The sequence below is a fragment of the Peromyscus californicus genome, unplaced genomic scaffold (assembly GCF_007827085.1).
Source record: "Peromyscus californicus insignis strain IS unplaced genomic scaffold, ASM782708v3 Scaffold_1__1_contigs__length_55948999, whole genome shotgun sequence".
Taxonomy (NCBI): domain Eukaryota; kingdom Metazoa; phylum Chordata; class Mammalia; order Rodentia; family Cricetidae; genus Peromyscus; species Peromyscus californicus.
Window position 1 is genome coordinate 54,486,555 of NW_026294492.1, and position 20,421 is coordinate 54,506,975.

At 59.4% G+C, this 20,421-nt stretch overlaps 2 protein-coding genes across 2 annotated transcripts in view; one reads left to right on the plus strand and one right to left on the minus strand.

Moving 5' to 3' along the window:
* Positions 1 to 9,543, minus strand: part of LOC128115947 (one cut domain family member 3-like) — a 26,097-nt gene extending 16,554 nt beyond the window's left edge. The window contains 2 exon segments of the mRNA XM_052747139.1: positions 8,281 to 8,557; positions 8,559 to 9,543. Coding sequence (XP_052603099.1) covers positions 8,281 to 8,557; positions 8,559 to 9,473 — 1,192 coding nt within the window. The 5' untranslated portion in view covers positions 9,474 to 9,543.
* The window catches only part of LOC128115159 (phospholipid-transporting ATPase IK-like), a 27,122-nt gene continuing 16,211 nt past the window's right edge, over positions 9,511 to 20,421 (plus strand). The window contains 9 exon segments of the mRNA XM_052745655.1: positions 9,511 to 9,660; positions 12,537 to 12,811; positions 12,919 to 13,142; positions 13,740 to 14,028; positions 14,473 to 14,535; positions 16,140 to 16,279; positions 16,572 to 16,694; positions 16,800 to 16,903; positions 19,117 to 19,372. Coding sequence (XP_052601615.1) covers positions 9,511 to 9,660; positions 12,537 to 12,811; positions 12,919 to 13,142; positions 13,740 to 14,028; positions 14,473 to 14,535; positions 16,140 to 16,279; positions 16,572 to 16,694; positions 16,800 to 16,903; positions 19,117 to 19,372 — 1,624 coding nt within the window.

Sequence of the window (20,421 nt, forward strand, 5' to 3'; positions counted from 1 at the left end):
ATCCTCCTGTGTGTGTGTGTGGGTTATCCTCCTGTGTGTGTGTGTGTGTGTGGGTTATCCTCCTGTGTGTGTGTGTGTGTGTGTGGGTTATCCTCCTGTGTGTGTGTGGGTTATCCTCCTGTGTGTGTGTGTGTGTTATCCTCCTGTGTGTGTGTGTGGGTTATCCTCCTGTGTGTGTGTGTGTGTTATCCTCCTGTGTGTGTGGGTTATCCTCCTGTGTGTGTGTGTGTGGGGTTATCCTCCTGTGTGTGTGTGTGGTTATCCTCCTGTGTGTGTGTGTGGGTTATCCTCCTGTGTGTGTGTGGGTTATCCTCCTGTGTGTGTGTGTGGGTTATCCTCCTGTGTGTGTGTGTGGGTTATCCTCCTGTGTGTGTGTGTGGGTTATCCTCCTGTGTGTGTGTGTGTGTTATCCTCCTGTGTGTGTGTGGGGTTATCCTCCTGTGTGTGTGTGTGTGGGGTTATCCTCCTGTGTGTGTGTGTGGTTATCCTCCTGTGTGTGTGTGTGGGTTATCCTCCTGTGTGTGTGTGGGTGTGTGTGTGTGTGTGTGTGGGGTTATCCTCCTGTGTGTGTGTGTGTGGGTTATCCTCCTGTGTGTGTGTGTGTTATCCTCCTGTGTGTGTGGGTTATCCTCCTGTGTGTGTGTGTGTGTTATCCTCCTGTGTGTGTGGGTTATCCTCCTGTGTGTGTGTGTGTGGGGTTATCCTCCTGTGTGTGTGTGTGGTTATCCTCCTGTGTGTGTGTGTGGGTTATCCTCCTGTGTGTGTGTGGGTTATCCTCCTGTGTGTGTGTGTGGTTATCCTCCTGTGTGTGTGTGTGGGTTATCCTCCTGTGTGTGTGTGTGGGTTATCCTCCTGTGTGTGTGTGTGGGTTATCCTCCTGTGTGTGTGTGTGTGGGTTATCCTCCTGTGTGTGTGGGTTATCCTCCTGTGTGTGTGTGGGTTATCCTCCTGTGTGTGTGTGGGTTATCCTCCTGTGTGTGTGTGGGTTATCCTCCTGTGTGTGTGTGTGGGTTATCCTCCTGTGTGTGTGTGTGTGTTATCCTCCTGTGTGTGTGTGTGGGTTATCCTCCTGTGTGTGTGTGTGGGTTATCCTCCTGTGTGTGTGTGTGGGTTATCCTCCTGTGTGTGTGTGTGTGGGTTATCCTCCTGTGTGTGTGTGTGTGTGTGGGTTATCCTCCTGTGTGTGTGTGGGTTATCCTCCTGTGTGTGTGTGTGGGTTATCCTCCTGTGTGTGTGTGGGTTATCCTCCTGTGTGTGTGTGGGTTATCCTCCTGTGTGTGTGTGGGTTATCCTCCTGTGTGTGTGTGGGTTATCCTCCTGTGTGTGTGTGTGGGTTATCCTCCTGTGTGTGTGTGGGTTATCCTCCTGTGTGTGTGTGTGTGTTATCCTCCTGTGTGTGTGTGTGGGTTATCCTCCTGTGTGTGTGTGTGGGTTATCCTCCTGTGTGTGTGTGTGGGTTATCCTCCTGTGTGTGTGTGTGTGTGTGGGTTATCCTCCTGTGTGTGTGTGGGGGTTATCCTCCTGTGTGTGTGTGTGGGTTATCCTCCTGTGTGTGTGTGTGTGGGTTATCCTCCTGTGTGTGTGTGTGGGTTATCCTCCTGTGTGTGTGTGTGTGTTATCCTCCTGTGTGTGTGTGTGGGTTATCCTCCTGTGTGTGTGTGTGGGTTATCCTCCTGTGTGTGTGTGTGGGTTATCCTCCTGTGTGTGTGTGTGTGTTATCCTCCTGTGTGTGTGTGTGGGTTATCCTCCTGTGTGTGTGTGTGTGGTTATCCTCCTGTGTGTGTGTGTGTGTGTGGGTTATCCTCCTGTGTGTGTGTGGGTTATCCTCCTGTGTGTGTGTGTGGGTTATCCTCCTGTGTGTGTGTGTGGGTTATCCTCCTGTGTGTGTGTGTGTGTGTGTGTGTGTGTGTGTGTGTGTGTGTGTGGGGTTATCCTCCTGTGTGTGTGTGTGTGGGTTATCCTCCTGTGTGTGTGTGTGTGTGGGTTATCCTCCTGTGTGTGTGTGTGTGTGTGGGTTATCCTCCTGTGTGTGTGTGGGTTATCCTCCTGTGTGTGTGTGTGTGGGTTATCCTCCTGTGTGTGTGTGTGTGTGTGGGTTATCCTCCTGTGTGTGTGTGTGGGTTATCCTCCTGTGTGTGTGTGGGTTATCCTCCTGTGTGTGTGTGTGGGTTATCCTCCTGTGTGTGGGGGGGTTATCCTCCTGTGTGTGTGTGGGTTATCCTCCTGTGTGTGTGTGTGGGTTATCCTCCTGTGTGTGTGTGTGTGTGGGTTATCCTCCTGTGTGTGTGTGTGTGTGTGTGTGGGTTATCCTCCTGTGTGTGTGTGTGGGTTATCCTCCTGTGTGTGTGTGTGGGGTTATCCTCCTGTGTGTGTGTGTGGGGTTATCCTCCTGTGTGTGTGTGTGGGTTATCCTCCTGTGTGTGTGTGGGTTATCCTCCTGTGTGTGTGTGTGTGGGTTATCCTCCTGTGTGTGTGTGTGGGTTATCCTCCTGTGTGTGTGTGTGGGTTATCCTCCTGTGTGTGTGTGGGTTATCCTCCTGTGTGTGTGTGGGTTATCCTCCTGTGTGTGTGTGTGGGTTATCCTCCTGTGTGTGTGTGTGTGTTATCCTCCTGTGTGTGTGTGGGTTATCCTCCTGTGTGTGTGTGTGGGTTATCCTCCTGTGTGTGTGTGTGTTATCCTCCTGTGTGTGTGTGTGGGTTATCCTCCTGTGTGTGTGTGTGGGTTATCCTCCTGTGTGTGTGTGTGGGTTATCCTCCTGTGTGTGTGTGTGTGTGTGTGTGTGTGGGTTATCCTCCTGTGTGTGTGTGTGTGGGTTATCCTCCTGTGTGTGGGTTATCCTCCTGTGTGTGTGTGTGGGTTATCCTCCTGTGTGTGTGTGTGTGGGTTATCCTCCTGTGTGTGGGTTATCCTCCTGTGTGTGTGTGTGGGTTATCCTCCTGTGTGTGTGTGTGGGTTATCCTCCTGTGTGTGTGTGTGTGTTATCCTCCTGTGTGTGTGTGTGTGTGGGTTATCCTCCTGTGTGTGTGTGTGTGTTATCCTCCTGTGTGTGTGTGTGTGTTATCCTCCTGTGTGTGTGTGTGGGTTATCCTCCTGTGTGTGTGTGTGGGTTATCCTCCTGTGTGTGTGTGTGGGTTATCCTCCTGTGTGTGTGTGTGGGTTATCCTCCTGTGTGTGTGTGTGGGTTATCCTCCTGTGTGTGTGTGTGGGTTATCCTCCTGTGTGTGTGTGTGTGTGTGGGTTATCCTCCTGTGTGTGTGTGTGTGTTATCCTCCTGTGTGTGTGTGGGGGTTATCCTCCTGTGTGTGTGTGGGTTATCCTCCTGTGTGTGTGTGTGTGTTATCCTCCTGTGTGTGTGTGTGGGTTATCCTCCTGTGTGTGTGTGTGTGTGTGGGTTATCCTCCTGTGTGTGTGTGGGTTATCCTCCTGTGTGTGTGTGTGGGTTATCCTCCTGTGTGTGTGTGGGTTATCCTCCTGTGTGTGTGTGTGTGGGTTATCCTCCTGTGTGTGTGGGTTATCCTCCTGTGTGTGTGGGTTATCCTCCTGTGTGTGTGTGTGGGTTATCCTCCTGTGTGTGTGTGTGGGTTATCCTCCTGTGTGTGTGTGTGTGTGTGGGTTATCCTCCTGTGTGTGTGTGTGTGTGTGGGTTATCCTCCTGTGTGTGTGTGTGGGGTTATCCTCCTGTGTGTGTGTGGGTTATCCTCCTGTGTGTGTGTGTGGGGTTATCCTCCTGTGTGTGTGTGTGTGTGTGTGTGTGTGTGGGTTATCCTCCTGTGTGTGTGTGTGGGTTATCCTCCTGTGTGTGTGTGTGTGTGTGTGTGTGTGTGTGTGTGTGTGTGTGTGGGTTATCCTCCTGTGTGTGTGTGTGTGTGGGTTATCCTCCTGTGTGTGTGTGTGGGTTATCCTCCTGTGTGTGTGTGTGGGTTATCCTCCTGTGTGTGTGTGTGGGTTATCCTCCTGTGTGTGTGTGGGTTATCCTCCTGTGTGTGTGTGGGGGTTATCCTCCTGTGTGTGTGTGTGTGGGTTATCCTCCTGTGTGTGTGTGTGGGTTATCCTCCTGTGTGTGTGGGGGGGTTATCCTCCTGTGTGTGTGTGTGTGTGTGTGTGTGTGTGTGTGTGTGGGTTATCCTCCTGTGTGTGTGTGTGGGTTATCCTCCTGTGTGTGTGGGTGTGTGTTAACGTCCTGTGGGTGGGGTGTCTCTCGAGGGTCTCAGGTGTACAGAGCCCTTTAAGAAGGACAGGCAGGGCTGTATCTGGGGAGCGTCCTGGCTGGTGTGCAGGAGTTCCCAGGTCCCGTCCAGCACACAAACCAGACATGGTGCACACACCTGTCACCCCAGCACTCAGGAGGGAGAGGCAAGAGGACCAGGGTTCGAGGTCAGCTCAGGCAGCCCGGGCTCCCCGCAGGCCCTGCTCCAGTGTTCTTACGGGGGACCCCGCACCTGCCCCGCCCCCAGCAGCCTCCCTGTGCTCCCTGATGTGGACGCTAAGGCGCTGGAGCATCCCACGGGTCCTAGACCCTTTCCTGCCTCAGTTTCTCCTCCATGCTTTCCCCCACCTGTCCATGTCCAGGCTCTTTTTCCCTTCCTGGTGTGTGGTATCCCTGAGGCACAAGAGACTGGAAAAGGGTGTGTGGTGTGTGTGTGTTCCTGCACGTGTGTACGGTGCTGTGTGTGTGTTCCTGCACGTGTGTACGGTGCTGTGTGTGGTGTGTATGTGTGTGTGTGTTCCTGCACATGTGTACGGTGGTGTGTGTGGTGTGTATAGTGTGTGTGTGTGTTCCTGCACACGTGTACGGTGGTGTGTGTGTGTGTGTTCCTGCACGTGTGTACGGTGGTGTATGTGTTGTGTATGTGTGTGTGTGTGTTCCTGCACACGTGTACGGTGGTGTGTGTGTTCCTGCACGTGTGTACGGTGGTGTATGTGTTGTGTGTGTGTGTTCCTGCACGTGTGTACGGTGGTGTGTGTGGTGTGTATGTGTGTGTGTGTGTTCCTGCACTGTGTACGGTGGTGTGTGTGGTGTGAAAGTGTATGATGTGTGTGGTGTGTGGTGTGTATGTGTGTGAACTCCTGTCCCCTCTCTGAATATCTCATTATATATGTATATTTTTCTGATCAGTTAAAGAAAAGATTTTTTTCAGCCGAGAGTTGCAATTTAAACAATATTTGAAGCTGGCCGAAGTTATCGACCTGGCGCACAGTGATGAATCACAGACGGTAATTCGAATTCATCGACCGCCCCACCCGCCAGGAGCCGCCCCTCCCCCAGCCCCGCTCCCGTAATCACAGTTTGTGACAGTCGCTGGGGTGTATGTGGGGGGAGCGCGACTCAGAGGGGGCTCGGGTGGGTTGGGAGCAGATGCAAATGCCCCCCAGCGTGGGGGGAAGTGTTTGGGGGAGTTAGAACCTGGACCTTCAGTGGCTCCTCTCCATGTGCATATTTTACATTAGGGGAAACTGAGGCATGCAGATGATAACACACACAGGGCGGGGACGGGATTCTGGGGCTCTTTGCTGAGTTTCTCGGGTAGAACAAAGAAAGGAACGGCCCTCGGTGGTCCCCTGAAGAGGGCACAGCAGGCCGTGGTATTTCCGGGGCTGGGGGACCAGGAGCGACCAGGGGACCCCAGCCGAGCTCAGCCTCCATTGGCCGCCATGCCCCCTCCTTTCTTTGTCTCCCGTCTTCCTTTCTGTCTCCCCCTCCATGCCCCTCTCTTCCCTCTCTCTCTCCAACTCACCTCTCTCTTCTCTCTGTCTCTTGTCTCCCACCTTTCATTCCCTCTCCATCTCTCTCCTCTGTCCGTCTGTCCGTCCATCCATCCATCCATCCATCGTTTTCCCTGGACATCCCTCCCACCCTGTCCCTTTCTCTCACTGGTCCTGTGCTTTGCAGGACACTCTCGGGCTGGTAGCATTGGGGACAATGTTCTCCCAGCGAGGCGGTGACTCGTGATGAGTTCCCCTCATGGGCTCATGGAAGCCAAGGTCCAGTTTTGCCCCCGGTGGGTCGGGGACTGGGGAGTGATGCCCCAGGTTTGGCCCTGGTGTAGGGACAACTGTAGGCCTTGGGCTGTCACTGAGTATGAAGGGATTTGCCTGGCCGCCTGCACCACCCCCTAAACACCACAATTTACCGCCACTTAACTGCTTTTCATTTGTGCAAGGACCAGAACTAAAGGCCTGGGCTGGGGCCTAATGACCCCGGCCGGCCCGGGGCTGCCACTTCTGACTCCAGTGGAGTCCAAAGACACCGGGAGTGCAGGGTCACAGTGCCACAGCGTGGACCAGTCTCCCATCTTCATTATATATAACACCCCGAGCCCCAAGGACGCCACCTGTATACCAGCCTCTGCCACCACCCAGCACCTCGAGCTCCCCCGAGGTGGCCACACGTCCAACTCACATGACACCGTCCTAGGGAGGAGACGCTGGACAAAGATGAGTCTGGTCTCAGTTTCCGGTCCAAGGGGGACACAGAGGGCTGGTGGCCCTGGTGTGGATGTGAATTTAGACCAGTGGCTCTGGGACCTCGCACCCAAGGGATGTCCCAAGGCACCTGTGGTGCCTGCTGCCTTTTGTGCGGTGTCCACAAAAGACCAATTAAAACACTCTTCCGACCACCTTGGACCTGAAGGAGAGTGACAGGCGAGGGTTCGGGGTGCACGATGTCCCTTGGTGATGTGCCCAGGAGAGGAGGCTTTGCTTTCAGAGTTCACAGAACACACACCTTGGTGACAGTCACTCAGTCACTTGTGGCCCAGAACTGTACTGCTCCCTGGCAGTGAGGGACACTCAGGGAGGTGCAGAAGGGGCTGTGGGTCGGGACATGTGTCCTTGTCCCAGGCAGATCACCAGCAACAGGACCCTTCAGATAAATCTGTGTTTGTCTCCTAATGTCCTCAAGCAGCCCCCCAGGAACGCGCAGCCTGAAACAACCCAAAGACAGGTCGCTAAGAATCTGAGAAATCCCGCGGAAGACTCCTGAGGAAGTGGGAAACTGAGGCCCGCTGCAGGAGACTGCACAGTGGGCTTGGAATGTGGGGACAGAGCAGGTGTCATCCAGGTCTGCTTCTGTCCACTCCCTACCATCCGGTGTCCTCTGCTTCTTTGCACCCCCACACGCTTGCAGGGTGGCCTAGGGATACAGTCAACCCGGAGCTCCGCTCCTGCCTCAGGGGCGCCTCACTTGAGCCCCAGCTGCCCCGCCCCTCTCTGTGTTTGTGTGCAGAGGGATCGATGAGACTCTGGAAACCGCTATTGTCCCTGGAACGGGGTACACAGCTCCCTCCCCACCACGCCGGGAAAACGCTCTGCCTAGATCTCCAGCTCTCTGGCACCCTCCCCCCAAACACTCAGGATGTAGGGTCCCTGACACCCCTCCCTACTCCGAGAAAGGCTGGGAGGGGACAGGTTAGACCAAAGGAGGAGACAACGGGTCCCCCAGGGGCTGGCTGCTGTGCCTGTGTGTGCGAGAGAGACTCTGGCAAGACGCGAGGGGAGAGAAGAATAAAGACTGAACTGGGAACCCGAGCGAGCACCGGTCCAAAGAGAGCGACAGTAATTTGTCCCGATGGGATGCAGGAAGTAGGAAGGGGGACAGGGAGAGCAAGGCCCGGGGAGCCGCGGCGGGTGTGAAGGCCTCTGGTGGATGCCACCGAGCTCAGGGTCCCATGGGCCGCCCCTCCCCCCAATCTCAAATGACCTTTGCCAGCGGCCAGAGCGGGGGAGGGAGGGGGACAAGCGGATCGATCGGCGGCAGGGGCTGAGCTGCACCGGAAGAGAGCTTGGTGTTGGTGCTGGGGCTGGGGGCCGAGCGGTGGCCAGGCCTTGGCTAAGCATAGCCAGCGACCTGGCGCTTTGTGACTGGGTGCAGGGAGGCGCCGGTGGGCCCTCTTGCAGGGTGACTGGAAAGGAGGGGAGTGGCACCTTCTGGTCTCGGGGGACACACAGGATCACGAGCCCAAGGAGTGTGCAACACACGCTGGCGCGCACACACACGGAGCTATGCGAGGACTGCTTTAGTTTAGCCCCAAAGACACTGGACACCCAGCACAGTCCCCCAAAGAGCAGGGACGGCGACAACCGTGCAATTACCCTCTCTATGAGCGGCGGTGCCAGTGGTCGGCGGCGGTGCAGACCTCAGGTCAGCCTCGGAGGCCAGGGGACCCACCCCCGCAGCCAGCCTACCAGGACGCACTATCGGGGCTCTAGATAGTCAGTCCCTCACCCTAAGCCAACGGTTTCCCCCAGGGTCAAGCCTCCGGGGGGGCCCTCAGCCCTACCTGCCAGGCGCAGCGCCGACATGCGCTGGAACTCGGGCTCCTGCAGCCACTTCCACATCCTGCGGAAGGTCTCGCGGCCGGACTTGAGCTTGCTCCAGGGCTTGGGGTTGCGCAGCAGGTCGGAGAGCGTGCCCTGGGAGCGGCACAGGATGCGCTGCGCGAAGATGGCCTGCGGGATGCTGTAGCGCTTCAGCTCGGCGGTGATGCGCTGGGCCACCTCTTTGGTGTTGATCTCCTCGGCTGCGGCGCCGGCTCCCGGGCCGCCGCCGCCTCCGCCGGCGCCACCGCCCCCCTCCGGGGCCACCGCCGCCGGAGTGAGGCCCGTGCGCCCCGGCCGCGGCCAGCCCGCCCAGCGGAGCCAGCAAACCCGCGGCCGCCCCGCCGGCCGCCCCGCCGCCTCCCGCGCCGCCGCCGCCGCCTCCGGGCAGCCCTCGGGCCAGCGCGTCCTCCGCGCGCCCCAGCAGCGCGGCGTGTGGCTCGAAGGCGGCGGGAGGCAGGAGTTTGTCCCCGGCCAGGTGGCCCGGAGCCCCGTAAGCGGCGAGCGGCGGCGGCGGAGGCGGCGGCGGCTGCGGGGCGCTGTGCAGGGCCGGGGGCAGCGCGCTGGGCAGCGGCGACAGCGGCGACCCCATGGTGGGCAGCTCCTTGCCGTAGGGCCCGTAGAGGTGGCCCACCGAGGCCAGCGCCGCCCGCTCGTCGCGCATGAGGGTGAAGCTGCCGCTCACGCTGGCCGCCAGGCGCTGCGGAGGGGGCGGCGGCGGCGCGGTGGCCGGGTGAGGGTGCGCGTGCGGGTGGCCTCCGTGCGCCCCGGCCACCGCGTGCTGGTGGAACTTGTCGGCCACGGCGGCCAGCGGCGGCAGGTGCTGCAAGGGTGTGAGCGTGGTGTAGGTGCCACCCAAACCCGGGGCCTCGCACGCCATGCCCATGGCCGGGTGCAGGGGACCAGCCAGCTCCCCACGGAAGTCAGGGCCACCACCCGCGGCCCCTGCAGCTCCCGCGCCCCCGGCGCCCCCGCCCCCGGCGCCGCCACCGTCCAGCAGGCTAGCCATGCCCGCCACCAGGCCCGGGCGCCCCGATGCCACCAGGCTTCGGTGTTGGGCCGCGGCGGAGCGCGCGTGGCCCGGGCTCAGCAGCTCGCCAGCTTGAGCGTGTGTCACCCCGTGCAGCCCCCCGAGGCTCTCCAGGCTCAGCTCCATTCTGGGCGCCCCCTCCGTGCGCGCTCAAGGCCGCTGCATGGTCCCCACGCACTGGCCGGCGCTCCAGGTGGTGGCGGCGGCTGCTGTCCCACTCGCTCAGTGCTCTCGCCCGGCTTCGGCTGCTGCGAGCAGCGGCCACCAGGATGTGGCGGGGCGGCCGCCGCCGGCGCCCGGGCCTGGGTCTGACGTCAGCGCCCCCGCCCATCGCTCCGCCTGCACCCGCCAAACCCCCTGGAGCTCCAGGCTGGCTCCCTGGGTCCCCCATTCTGCTTGCCCAGAGAACCCGAGGGATTGGGGGGGTGGGCAGCCCGCCCTAGCTGGGGCTGGGTGTGTGTCTCATCTCCGCGCTGTTGATTCTCTGGCCCTCTATGTCCCTTTCGGCACCCCCTGAATCCCTGGAGTGTGACCACATGTGCCCCCAACTCTGTTGACACCCCACCAGAAAGACGTGGCTCTTTCAAGCTCAACACTGTATGCACATAAAGATTTAAAAACCTCTTTGGGGGTGAAGTGGGGGAGTGAGGGGGTCCGCAGAACAATCATACAGTCTATAACTGGCCTCAAGCACAAGGAAAAGCCGGTCTCTAGGACTCAGTTCCCTCCATTGTGGAGTGGAACTGCCCGGCTTCAGGGCGTTCAGAAATTTCTCAGTGGGGATGGACGTGTATCTTTAATCCCAGGACTAGGGAGACAGAGGCAGGTGGATCTTTGTGTTCGAGGCCAGCCTGGTCTACAGAGCAAGTTCTAGGACAGCCAGGGCTACATAGTAGACCTTCTATCAAAACAAACAGAAAACCTTCCCTGTGTGTGTGGGGGGGAGGGGGACATGGTGGCGCACGCCTCTAATCCCAGCACTCAGGAGGCAGAGGCAGACGGATCTCTGTGAGTTCAAGACCAGTCTGGTTTACAGAGCGAGTTCCGGGACAGCCAGGGCTGCACCGAGAAACCAAATAAAAGGAAGAAAGGAATGAAGGCAGGCAGGACGAAGAAATCCCTTCGAAGTCCAGTGTGTGTGACTGCCTTCCGGTTCCCACTGTATCTGGGGTCTCTGAAGACCAGCTTGGGTTTTTCCTGAGACTGAGTGAGCCTAGGAACTCTGTCTCTTCAGCCTTTAGACAGGGAGGGAGGAAAGAGGGGTCACATGGGGGACATCTTACAGGCCCAAGGTGCCTGGGAGCAAGATCCCTCTTGGGTGGGTAGAGAGTCCTAGAAGGGCCAAGTCAGACTCTAGATGGTCCAGAGTCTAGGTCAGGAGGGGACCCCAACTTTGCCCCGGCTCTCTTCCTCCTGTTCCCTGCCCACTGTCTAGGGGGACTGCTGGGGTCCACTCAGGAATTGGAGTCACCCCACCTACAGGGAGAGGACCACGTGTTCTAAAATGACGGACACCCACTGACAGGATGGCATCTGCCCCCGCCCACGGCTTGGGCTGAAAAGAATGCCACACAGGGCACGTGTGACAGGTACACTGTGTCCTTGCTTGCTCCAGGCTGCACCAGAGCCTTTCTGTTCCTCAGTTTCCCTTTCCACTGTGGCCCCCATGGGAGCAGAGAGGCTGTGGAGGAAGGTGACATTGTAGAAGAGACACTGAGTGTTTTAGTATGTGATTGTGTGTGTGTGTGTGAGAGAGACCCAGAGGTTCCTGCTTCCAAGCCCTCGGGTGGACAGGGCAAAAAGGGACGCACTACTTAAAACTCTGCGTTTATTAAGTTCCAGCTGTTTAAAGCCCTGGGGGAAGAGGTCCCCACATGTCACAGCTGCCTGCTGCTGCCCTGGTCCCCGTCGTGAGGGTAGAGGCTGCAAATGGACTCTTTTCTGTTTGTTTTTACTTATCCACCTCCCCCACAGGTCAGAAGCCTGGGGGTTTTCTGATCTGGGGTGTCTGGACAATTTGGGGGTATACCCATCTTCCAGGGAGAGCGACGGAGGTGAAGAGAGGGACCGATGTCAGCACTTGGGTACCAGCAGTGGCCAGGCTCACAGTCAAGTCTGAGGTCCCCAAGTCTACCCTGCAACATTACAGATAATTAAAAATAATCGTGGGGTGTGGAAATCAATCCACCACCGTTAACCGATAGTATCCAGGGCTTCAGGAAGCGAAGAGCCGTGGAGAGCAGTCATAGGGCTGGCTGGGGAACCGTGTATGCGTGGAAAAACAAAAGATGACCAGAAGCCCTTTTAAATACTAGCCACCCGGGGGGGGGGGGCTCCCGCGGAGGGGCTGGGGGGATGTAGCCCCCTGTCTCCATCTCCTCCTGTGCCATTTTTTGTTTTAAATGATAACCGTGGCGGCTTTTCTTCCTGGCCAGGGAGGAATCCATTTTGAGGAAAAACAGAGGTGGCTGGGTGGCTTTGAGATGAGGGGAGTTCCTTCTTTGTGTTGAATCAGGAGACCCTCAGTGCCACATCCCCCCTTTCAAACTGCCTAGACTTAGCAGAGGCCTCTCAGCCCCACGGAGGGACTTTCCCCCCTGTGCAGCAGGTGCTTAGGTCTTGTCTCTGCGGTCTGTGCGTCCACTGAGATGGAGTGAAAACCGGGGACCCCTCCAGGACCGGGCTGGGTCCCCCGCTGACTCCCCAGAACTGGCCTCTCCCACGTTGGTAATTAGTAAAATAGAATTGAGTGGGGCCACGGGGCGTGCGGGTGGCTGGGGCCTAATCGATCTTGGGTCATTAGCAAATTGAGGGTGGAGGAGGGCTGGCCTGGAGGGGGGCAGGGCGTCCCCCATCTCCATCCCTGTGGGGACCTAGGACAACGGAAGGAAGCTCTCAGTGGGCCTCAGTATCTGCTCTGGGAAAATAAGAGATGGAGTCCAGGCGTCCTGGACAACGGCCTCCGGGTGGGCTGGGCTGCACCAGGCTGGTATCCGCTGTCTCTGTGCTCAGCCCAAGTTCGAGAGATACCCAGGCTCGGTTCACCTGAGGGCTGTGAGGGGCCGGATCAGCACAAGGGACACGGGTGTTGGGGGACCTGCACGGGCTTCTCAGGAGGAGCAGTCGGTCCCTCTTCAAGGCCTCCAGGAGCCCTCCTCACCTGCCCTCTTCTTGACGACCTCATTTTAGCTAAAAACGGGCTGCGGGGACTTGAAACACCCGAAGGTGTCCCCCAGCCTCCCTGGACAGGACACTGTTTATTCCCCCACGGAAAGCCTCAGCCGCTGCACACCTGTCCCCTCTCTTCTCGCCGGGGACCCTGGCCACTGGCTGTCTCCTCCAGTCCAGCAGAGCTGGGTGCTCCCGCAGATCCCCGGGCCAGCCTCCCCCAAACCCGCCAGCGCTGCCGATCTGCTCCCCACAGCCCAGCGCCGGTCCCCCTCTGTTGGGAATGTGCTGAGGGTGTGAGCTGCATGAGATGGGGGGACCGAGGAGGGGGTGTCCGGCCTGGGGGGGGGTCCCTAGGTCCTCTGTCGGGGTGTAGGGGTTGCACACGTGTCCTGTACAGCAGGGTGCCCAGGGCGCACACGGCACCCCGGGATCCCTGCAACCGCCGGGGCCTGTGCCTGCTTCGCCCGTGGCAGCTCCCCGGGGCTGTTCCGCGACAGCTGCGCGCGATCGATCCCCGAAGGCCCCGCGTCTCCAATCGAATCCCCATCGCTCTGGGCCGCGCGCTGCGCAAACACCCGCTTGTTAGCAGCGGCCCGGGGGCTGCGCGACCCACCGACCGCACGGGTGCGAGGACCTCAGGCGTCGCTCCACCCTTAGCCCCTCAAGTTCCAGGGGCTCAGTGACGGGGGGAGATCCCCATTCTCTACCCTGATCAGCCCACCAGCCAGCCGTGACTCAGTTTCCCACCCCGAAAGCGGCCGCTGGCTCTGTGGGACCCCGGAGGAGGGAGAGGGCCCAACGCTGCTCTCAAGCCGTGTGCGCTTTCTTTGCCCGTCCTGTCCTTTCTCCCTCTCTGGCAGCGTCTCCTGTAGCCCAGGCTGGCTTCAACCCGGCTTCCGACCTTCCTGCTTCCTCCTGGGGGGAGGACCGCAGACCCCGCTTGTCTCCAAACTCTCCACCTCGAGCTTCGGGGAAAACGAACTGTCCTGACAGTGGGGGTTGGGGAAACTGAGGCCTGAGGGACCCGGGGCTACTGGAGGACGGGCTGGAGCAGGGGCCAGGTCGGTACCTCCTGGGATGCCCCCACTCTGGGGGTTCGCGCCCACTCGGGTTGAGCAAGGAAACCCCTTGGCGGGGGTGCAGCCAGGGCCAGGTTCCCGTGCTGGGCGGGGATGAGGGGACCCCGGAGCCCCCCACCCCACGTCTGTCCCGGGCACGCAGGCTCCCGTCCCGGGAGAAACAGCCTGAAGTGTCCCACGGTGGCCAGGGAGGTCTGGAGGAGCCCCAGCCCGAGGGAGGACCCTGGCCTGCACGCCAGGCGCACGGGGGGCCCGAACGGCGTCCGCCCGGAGCCGCAGCAGCTGGGCCGGAGGCAGAGGGAGGGCGAGGCCCGGCTGGACCATCAACGCCTCATTTATCAGAGCACAGCCCGGCTCTTTCCGCCGCCCAGCGGTGCGGACGGCGCGCCCCTGCCGGGCAGCTCGGCGGCGAGCCAGGCCTTTGGGGTTCAGTGAAAGGGGTGCAGCTCCATGGGACAGGAAGTGCACCTGCGGAGGGGGGGAGATAAATACTAACCCTCCACCCCAAGGGAGGAGTAGGGCCGCAGTCTTTTCCCTTCTGGAGCCAGGGGTCCTAGTGGCTGGGTTTTGTAGGATATGTAGGAGTTTGGGTCCGCAGAAGGGGGCTGACAGCACTGGTAGAGAGAGCAAGGCTGACCTTAGCCTGGTTCAGGGACCTCACAGGCCCTCCAGGAGATGTTTGTTGAGTGAGTCAATGAGATAAAACCAGGAACTAGACCGAGGCGGGCCCAACAGAAAGCCAGGCTCCGCCGCATGGCGCTGGGCTGGGAGGCCAGACAGGGGGGGGGGGCTGAGTTAAACTCCAGCGGCCCGGGGGCCGGGTAGACTCACCGCCTGTCACCGGAGGTCGCGGCTCGCCCCGCGCTCCCTCCCAGGGACCCGGTGTCCCCAGCCTCGGGCCTGGACCTCCCCGGGGATCGCTGGAGTCACGCGGAGGGGTGAGGTGGGGAGGGGGTCCTGGCGACCATCTCTCTCCCTGGCCTCAGTTTCTCTCCCTGGGAAAGCAGCCCATGGGCATGCTGGGGGTCTGCGCACCCACCTCACCCCCCAGGCCCTGTCCTCAGCGAGCCCCGGGTGCCTAGGGATTCGACCTCAGAGAGTAAAGGGTTCACACCCGGACCGCGCCAGGGGCCACCGTGGAGCCTCAGTTTCTCCATCTGAACAGTCCGAGCTAGCGCGGGTCCCAGCATCCACTGCGGGATGCTTGCTAGAGACTCAGAAAGACCTGTGTGGGGGCTAGAGCCCCGAGTTCTGACCAAGGAAGTGGGAGGAGCTGCATGGAGGGTGGAGGGTGGAGGCGGGGAGGGTGGAGGCGGGGAGGGTGGAGGTCGGGGAGGGTGGAGGCGGGGAGGGGTGGAAGTCGGGGAGGGTGGAGGCTGGGAGGGTGGAGGTCGGGGAGGGTGCAGGCTGGGAGGGTGGAGGCGGGGAGGGTGGAGGCTGGGAGGGTGGAGGTCGGGGAGGGTGGAGGTCGGGGAGGGTGCAGGCCGGGAGGGTGGAGGCCGGGAGGGTGGAGGCGGGAAGGGTGGAGGCTGGGAGGGTGGAGGTCGGGGAGGGGTGGAGGTCGGGGAGGGTGGAGGCGGGGAGGGTGGAAGTCGGGGAGGGTGGAGGCGGGGAGGGTGCAGGCGGGGAGGGTGGAGGCGGGGAGGGTGGAGGCTGGGAGGGTGGAGGTCGGGGAGGTGGAGGTCCGGGAGGGTGGAGGTCGGGGAGGGTGGAAGTCGGGGAGGGTGGAGGCGGGGAGGGTGGAGACGGGGAGGGTGGAGGTCGGGGAGGGTGGAGGTCGGGGAGGGTGCAGGCCGGGAGGGTGGAGGCCGGGAGGGTGCAGGCTGGGAGGGTGGAGGCCGGGAGGGTGGAGGCGGGAAGGGTGGAGGCTGGGAGGGTGGAGGTCGGGGAGGGTGGAGGCGGGGAGGGTGGAGGCGGGGAGGGTGGAGGCGGGGAGGGTGGAGGCGGGGAGGGTGGAGGCGGGGAGGGTGGAGGTCGGGGAGGGTGGAGGGCGGGGAGGGTGCAGGCTGGGAGGGTGCAGGTCGGGGAGGGTGGAGGCTGGGAGGGGGCCCTGCAGCCGGGATTGATTCTCCCATCGATCCTGGGGGAGCTGGAGCCAGCACGGCCGGCTCCCCGCTGGGAGGCAGGGGAGGAGGGAGAGGGGCGGGTGGGAGCGGCAGGGAGGAGCCTCCTCCCCTCCAGGCCCAGCAGAGCCGCAGCCTCACAGGTGAGCAAACAGGAGGAGGCGGGACACACCCACCCCGGCAGGGGCGAGGCCGCCTGACACACCCACCCCGGCAGGGGTGAGGCCGCCTGCCTAGCCTGCGGGGTTCTTCCCAGAACCCCGTGTCCCTGTGCTCACCCCTGATTTCCCTCCTCAAACCCGCTGCCTTTGGAGACAGGTCTCAAGTAGCCCAGGCTGGCCCCACACGCACTGTGGAGCTGAGGATGATCCCCCTGCCTCAGCCTCCGATACCCAGTGAATTCCGGCCCAGCCTGGGCTTCGGGCCGGAGCCAGCTCTTCAGGCCCGCGGTGTGAATTGTCAACTCGGTGTGCCCACAGGAGGGTCTCGGTGTGCCCGAGCCCTGGGCGTGTGGCCGTGGGCGTGCCCGCGTGGCCGTGGGCGTGTGGCCGTGGGCGTGCCCGCGTGGCCCCGTGGTGGAAGTCTTGTGGCCGGATCCCAGAGCCGTCTCTCCTGGGGGGTGTGCGTGTGTGTGTGTGTGTGTGTGAGCATGAATGTGTGTAAACAGTGTGTGAGAGTGTGTGAGAGTGTGAGAGTGTGAGTGTGTGTGTGAGTGTGTTTGACTGTGTGTGAGATTGTGTGTGTGTGCACGCGCGTGTGTGGTTGACTACGGGGACATGGCAAGCCGAGTTACCTATTGCTCCTGTGTGTTGGATGGTGTGTCCGTGTGTGTCCGTGTGTCCGTGTGTGTGTGTGTGTGTGTGTGTGTGTTCCCCCTCCCACCCCCGTCCATGGATTTAATGAAATCAAAGGTGACGCAGACCTGGAGCCACCTGGGAAGCTGTGTGACGTCACACCCGTGGTTCACCCCTCGCTGCGGCCCGCGGGTGACGTCACGTCCGTGGTCCACCCCTCCGTGGTGACGTCACCCCGCGGTAATGCCGTCCTTGGGTGGGCCGACCTGGCCGTGTCAGATGACACACGAGCGGCGTGCAGCCCGGAAGCACCCCTCGGGCCTCCGCTTCCGCTCCGACCTCCAGGTTCGGCCGCCACGACCCCTGCACGCTGGGGTGTGAGCCTGAGCCACGGGACGCTCTCCTCCCTGCCACACTTCCCCACGCGAGAACGAGGCCTTCGCTCCGAGGTCGGAACTAAACTGCTTCGGCACACACACACACACACACACTCACTCACACACACTCTCACACACACACTCTCACACACACTCTCACATACACTCTCACACACACACTCACTCACACACACACTCACTCACACACACTCTCACACACACACTCTCACACACACACACTCACACACTCATGCGCACTCGCACACACACGCGCCGCGCGTGCACACGCACACACACATATGGACCTTTCTCACTGTTCTTTCAAAACTCCAACATGGCCTCGGGCCTCAGTTCCCACAGCTGCCCACACACTCCCATCTTTAGCCCAGGCTGTGTAGCTAGAGTTTCCCTGCCTGGCCCACAGTCAGGACAAATCTCTGTCACCTGCCAGTCCCACAGCCGCTCAGACCCGACCAAGTAAACACAGAGACTTATATTGCTTACAAACTGTATGGCCGTGGCAGGCTTCTTGCTAACTGTTCTTACAGCTTAAATTAATCCATTTCCATTAATCTATACCTTGCCATATGCCTCGTGGCTTACCGGCATCTTCACATGCTGTTTGTCATCGTGGTGGCTGGCAGTGTCTCCGACTCAGCCTTCCACTTCCCAGCTTTATTCTCCTCCTTGTCCCGCCTACACTTCCTGCCTAGCCAATGGCCAATCAGTGTTTTATTTATTGACCAATCAGAGCAACACATTTGCCATACAGAACATCCCACAACACTTCCCCCATTTTTTTTTCAAAAAGGAAGGTTTTAACCTTAACAAAGTAAAATTACATATAATTTGGGAATTTGGGCGTAGCTTCTCTTACTACTTCCTGCTGGAGGGGGGCGCTGTATCTTATGGGGATACAAAGAAAATTTTAGGATTATGGAGTAGTCCATGAGGGTGTATCGTCTGAGCCAGTTGCCTTCAAATCATTCTGGATGTTGGATCATCTGGGCCATGGTGTCATCGGAGACCTTTCAGGGGGTCTTGGCTGGTCAAACCTGATGTGTCTTAATCTGGAACAAATCCATAGCCTCTGGCTTTCTGTGGGAACAAAAGCAGAGTCTCCTTTCCAAAGCAACATATCCTTATATCCAAATTTTGAAGTCAAGTTACATTTAAAATATACATTTTGGCATAACTCAACAGCTTTTACAATCAAATGTTTTTCTGCAGTTAAAAATCCCAAAGGACAACACAATCAGATTCTCTGTGTAATATTCATCTTCACGTGGCTTAATTTTTATATTAATTTTACTGTCTCTTTAAAGACTTTATTTTTTTAAAACTATGTATTTGTTTCTATAACTGTATATATCACCTTTTTTTTTTATCTCTTTCAAGCCTACGTATATTTTACACAACATTGTAAACTATTACATCTGAATCTGTCTTATTGTGAATCTCTTGCTTTAAACTGCAGCAGCTGTGGCTGCTGGGTCGCCCACCTCAGCTTCCAACATGGCAGTGTTACATTTTCCACCAGCTCTGGGAGCTATCATGGGTCTCTATGCTTTTATCCAAGCAGTCCAGAAACCGCTTTTTTTGTTTTGTACTAGCAAAGTCTAAATCCACCACGCAGCTTAATGTGCCATTTGCAGAAGCCTCATTCCCACCATTCTGCAGGTCGAGCGTGCACGCTAGGAACCTGCCAGTAGCTCAAACTGGCAGCTGCCACTCATTTGAGAGAGACAATTAGGAAGCTGTTTTTAGCTCCGTTTTAGAATCTTTTCTCAGGTTTTAGGTGGAAACTCTTGCCACCACGTTGGACGCCATTTGTAGCTAGAGTTTTCCTGCCTGGCCCACAGTCAGGACAAATCTCTCTCACCCGCCAGTCCCACAGCCGCTCAGACCCGACAAGTAAACACAGAGACTTATATTGCTTACAAACTGTATGGCCGTGGCAGGCTTCTTGCTAACTGTTCTTACAGCTTAAATTAATCCATTTCTATAAATCTATACCTTGCCACGTGGCTCGTGGATTACCGGCATCTTCACATGCTGTTTCTCATCGTGGTGGCTGGCAGTGTCTCTCTGACTCAGCCTTCACTTCCCAGCTTTATTCTCCTCCTTGTCCCGCCTACACTTCCTGCCTGGCCACTGGCCAATCAGTGATTTATTTATTGACCAATCAGCAACACATTTGCCATACAGAACATCCCACAGCAGGCTAGCCTTGAGCTCAATGTGCAGCTGAGGAGGACGCTGAATTTCTGATCCTCCTGCCTCAGCCTCCTGAGTGCTGGGGTGATGGGCGTGCCCAGCCCTCACCGGGTGGTGAACACAGAGGGACCCGACGATGCCTCGGTGGTGCCCGGAGGGAGAGCCTCGGCTCAGGGCGCCTCTGGCAGGGAACCTGTGCAGGGAACGGCGGGCGTCCCGCTGAGCAAGGAGCAAGAACTCGGGGACACGAGACAGAGGAGAAGAACCCGGGGTCATTCCTGCTACACAGTCAGGTGGAGGCCAGCCTGGACCACAGGGACCCTGGTGCCACACACCCCTGACACCAGGGGCAGAGGCAGGCGGGTCTCTGGGTTCGAGGCCAGCCTGGGCTACAGAGGGTGATCCAGGACAGCCGGGGCTGCACAGAGAAACTGTCTCCAAAACAGACAAAGATAAAGTCCCACTGTTTAACTCAAGCTGGTCATGAACTCACAGCAAGTCTCCTGCCTCAGCTTCCCGAGTGCGGAGTAGCAGGTGCATGCCATCATGTCTGCCTCCCTCTAGTGACACTTGCTGCAGCTGTTTGAGTTGACATTTATTTAAGCGTGTGCCCCGGCTGGCGTGTGACACCAGAGGGACAAGTTCTGGGAGTCCTCCGTGCGAGGGCTCGCACTCGGGGGGTGGGCTTGGCAGCGAGCTCCTTCCGCAGCTGGGCCGGCTGGTCCACCCTCCTCTGCTGTCTGTCCTGTGTGTCCTGCGTGTCCTGTGTGTCCTGTGTGTCCTGCGTGTCCTGCGTGTCCTGCGTGTCCTGTGTGTCCTGCGTGTCCTGCGTGTCCTACGTGTCCTGTGTGTCCTGCGTGTCCTGCGTGTCCTGTGTGCCCTGCGTGTCCTACGTGTCCTGTGTGTCCTGCGTGTCCTGCATGGCCTGTGTGTCCTGCGTGGGCCTGCGTGTCCTGTGTGGCCTGCGTGTCCTGCGTGTCCTGTGTGGGCCTGCGTGGCCTGTGTGTCCTGCGTGGCCTGCGTGGCCTGTGTGTCCTGCTGGGGACCCGGCGCACAGTAGGCGTCCAGTCATCGCGGTCCTGAAGGACGAGGTCCCCACCTTCCTGCATCTCCAAGGCTAGGAGGGAAAAGCAGCAGATTTTTAAAGAGACTGAGAGGGAGCGGCAGGCTCTGGCTCCCCAGGCGGGGGCATCGACCCAGCGAGGGGCGGGCGTCTGGCTTTGTTCGGGCGGAGGTGGGGGGGCTGGGGGGGTACCCCTGCAGACAGGGCTGGGGCTGGGGGGGGCACCCCTGCAGACAGGGCTGGGGCCGGGGGGGCACCCCCTGCAGACAGGGCTGGGGCTGGGGGGGCACCCCTGCAGACAGGGCTGGGG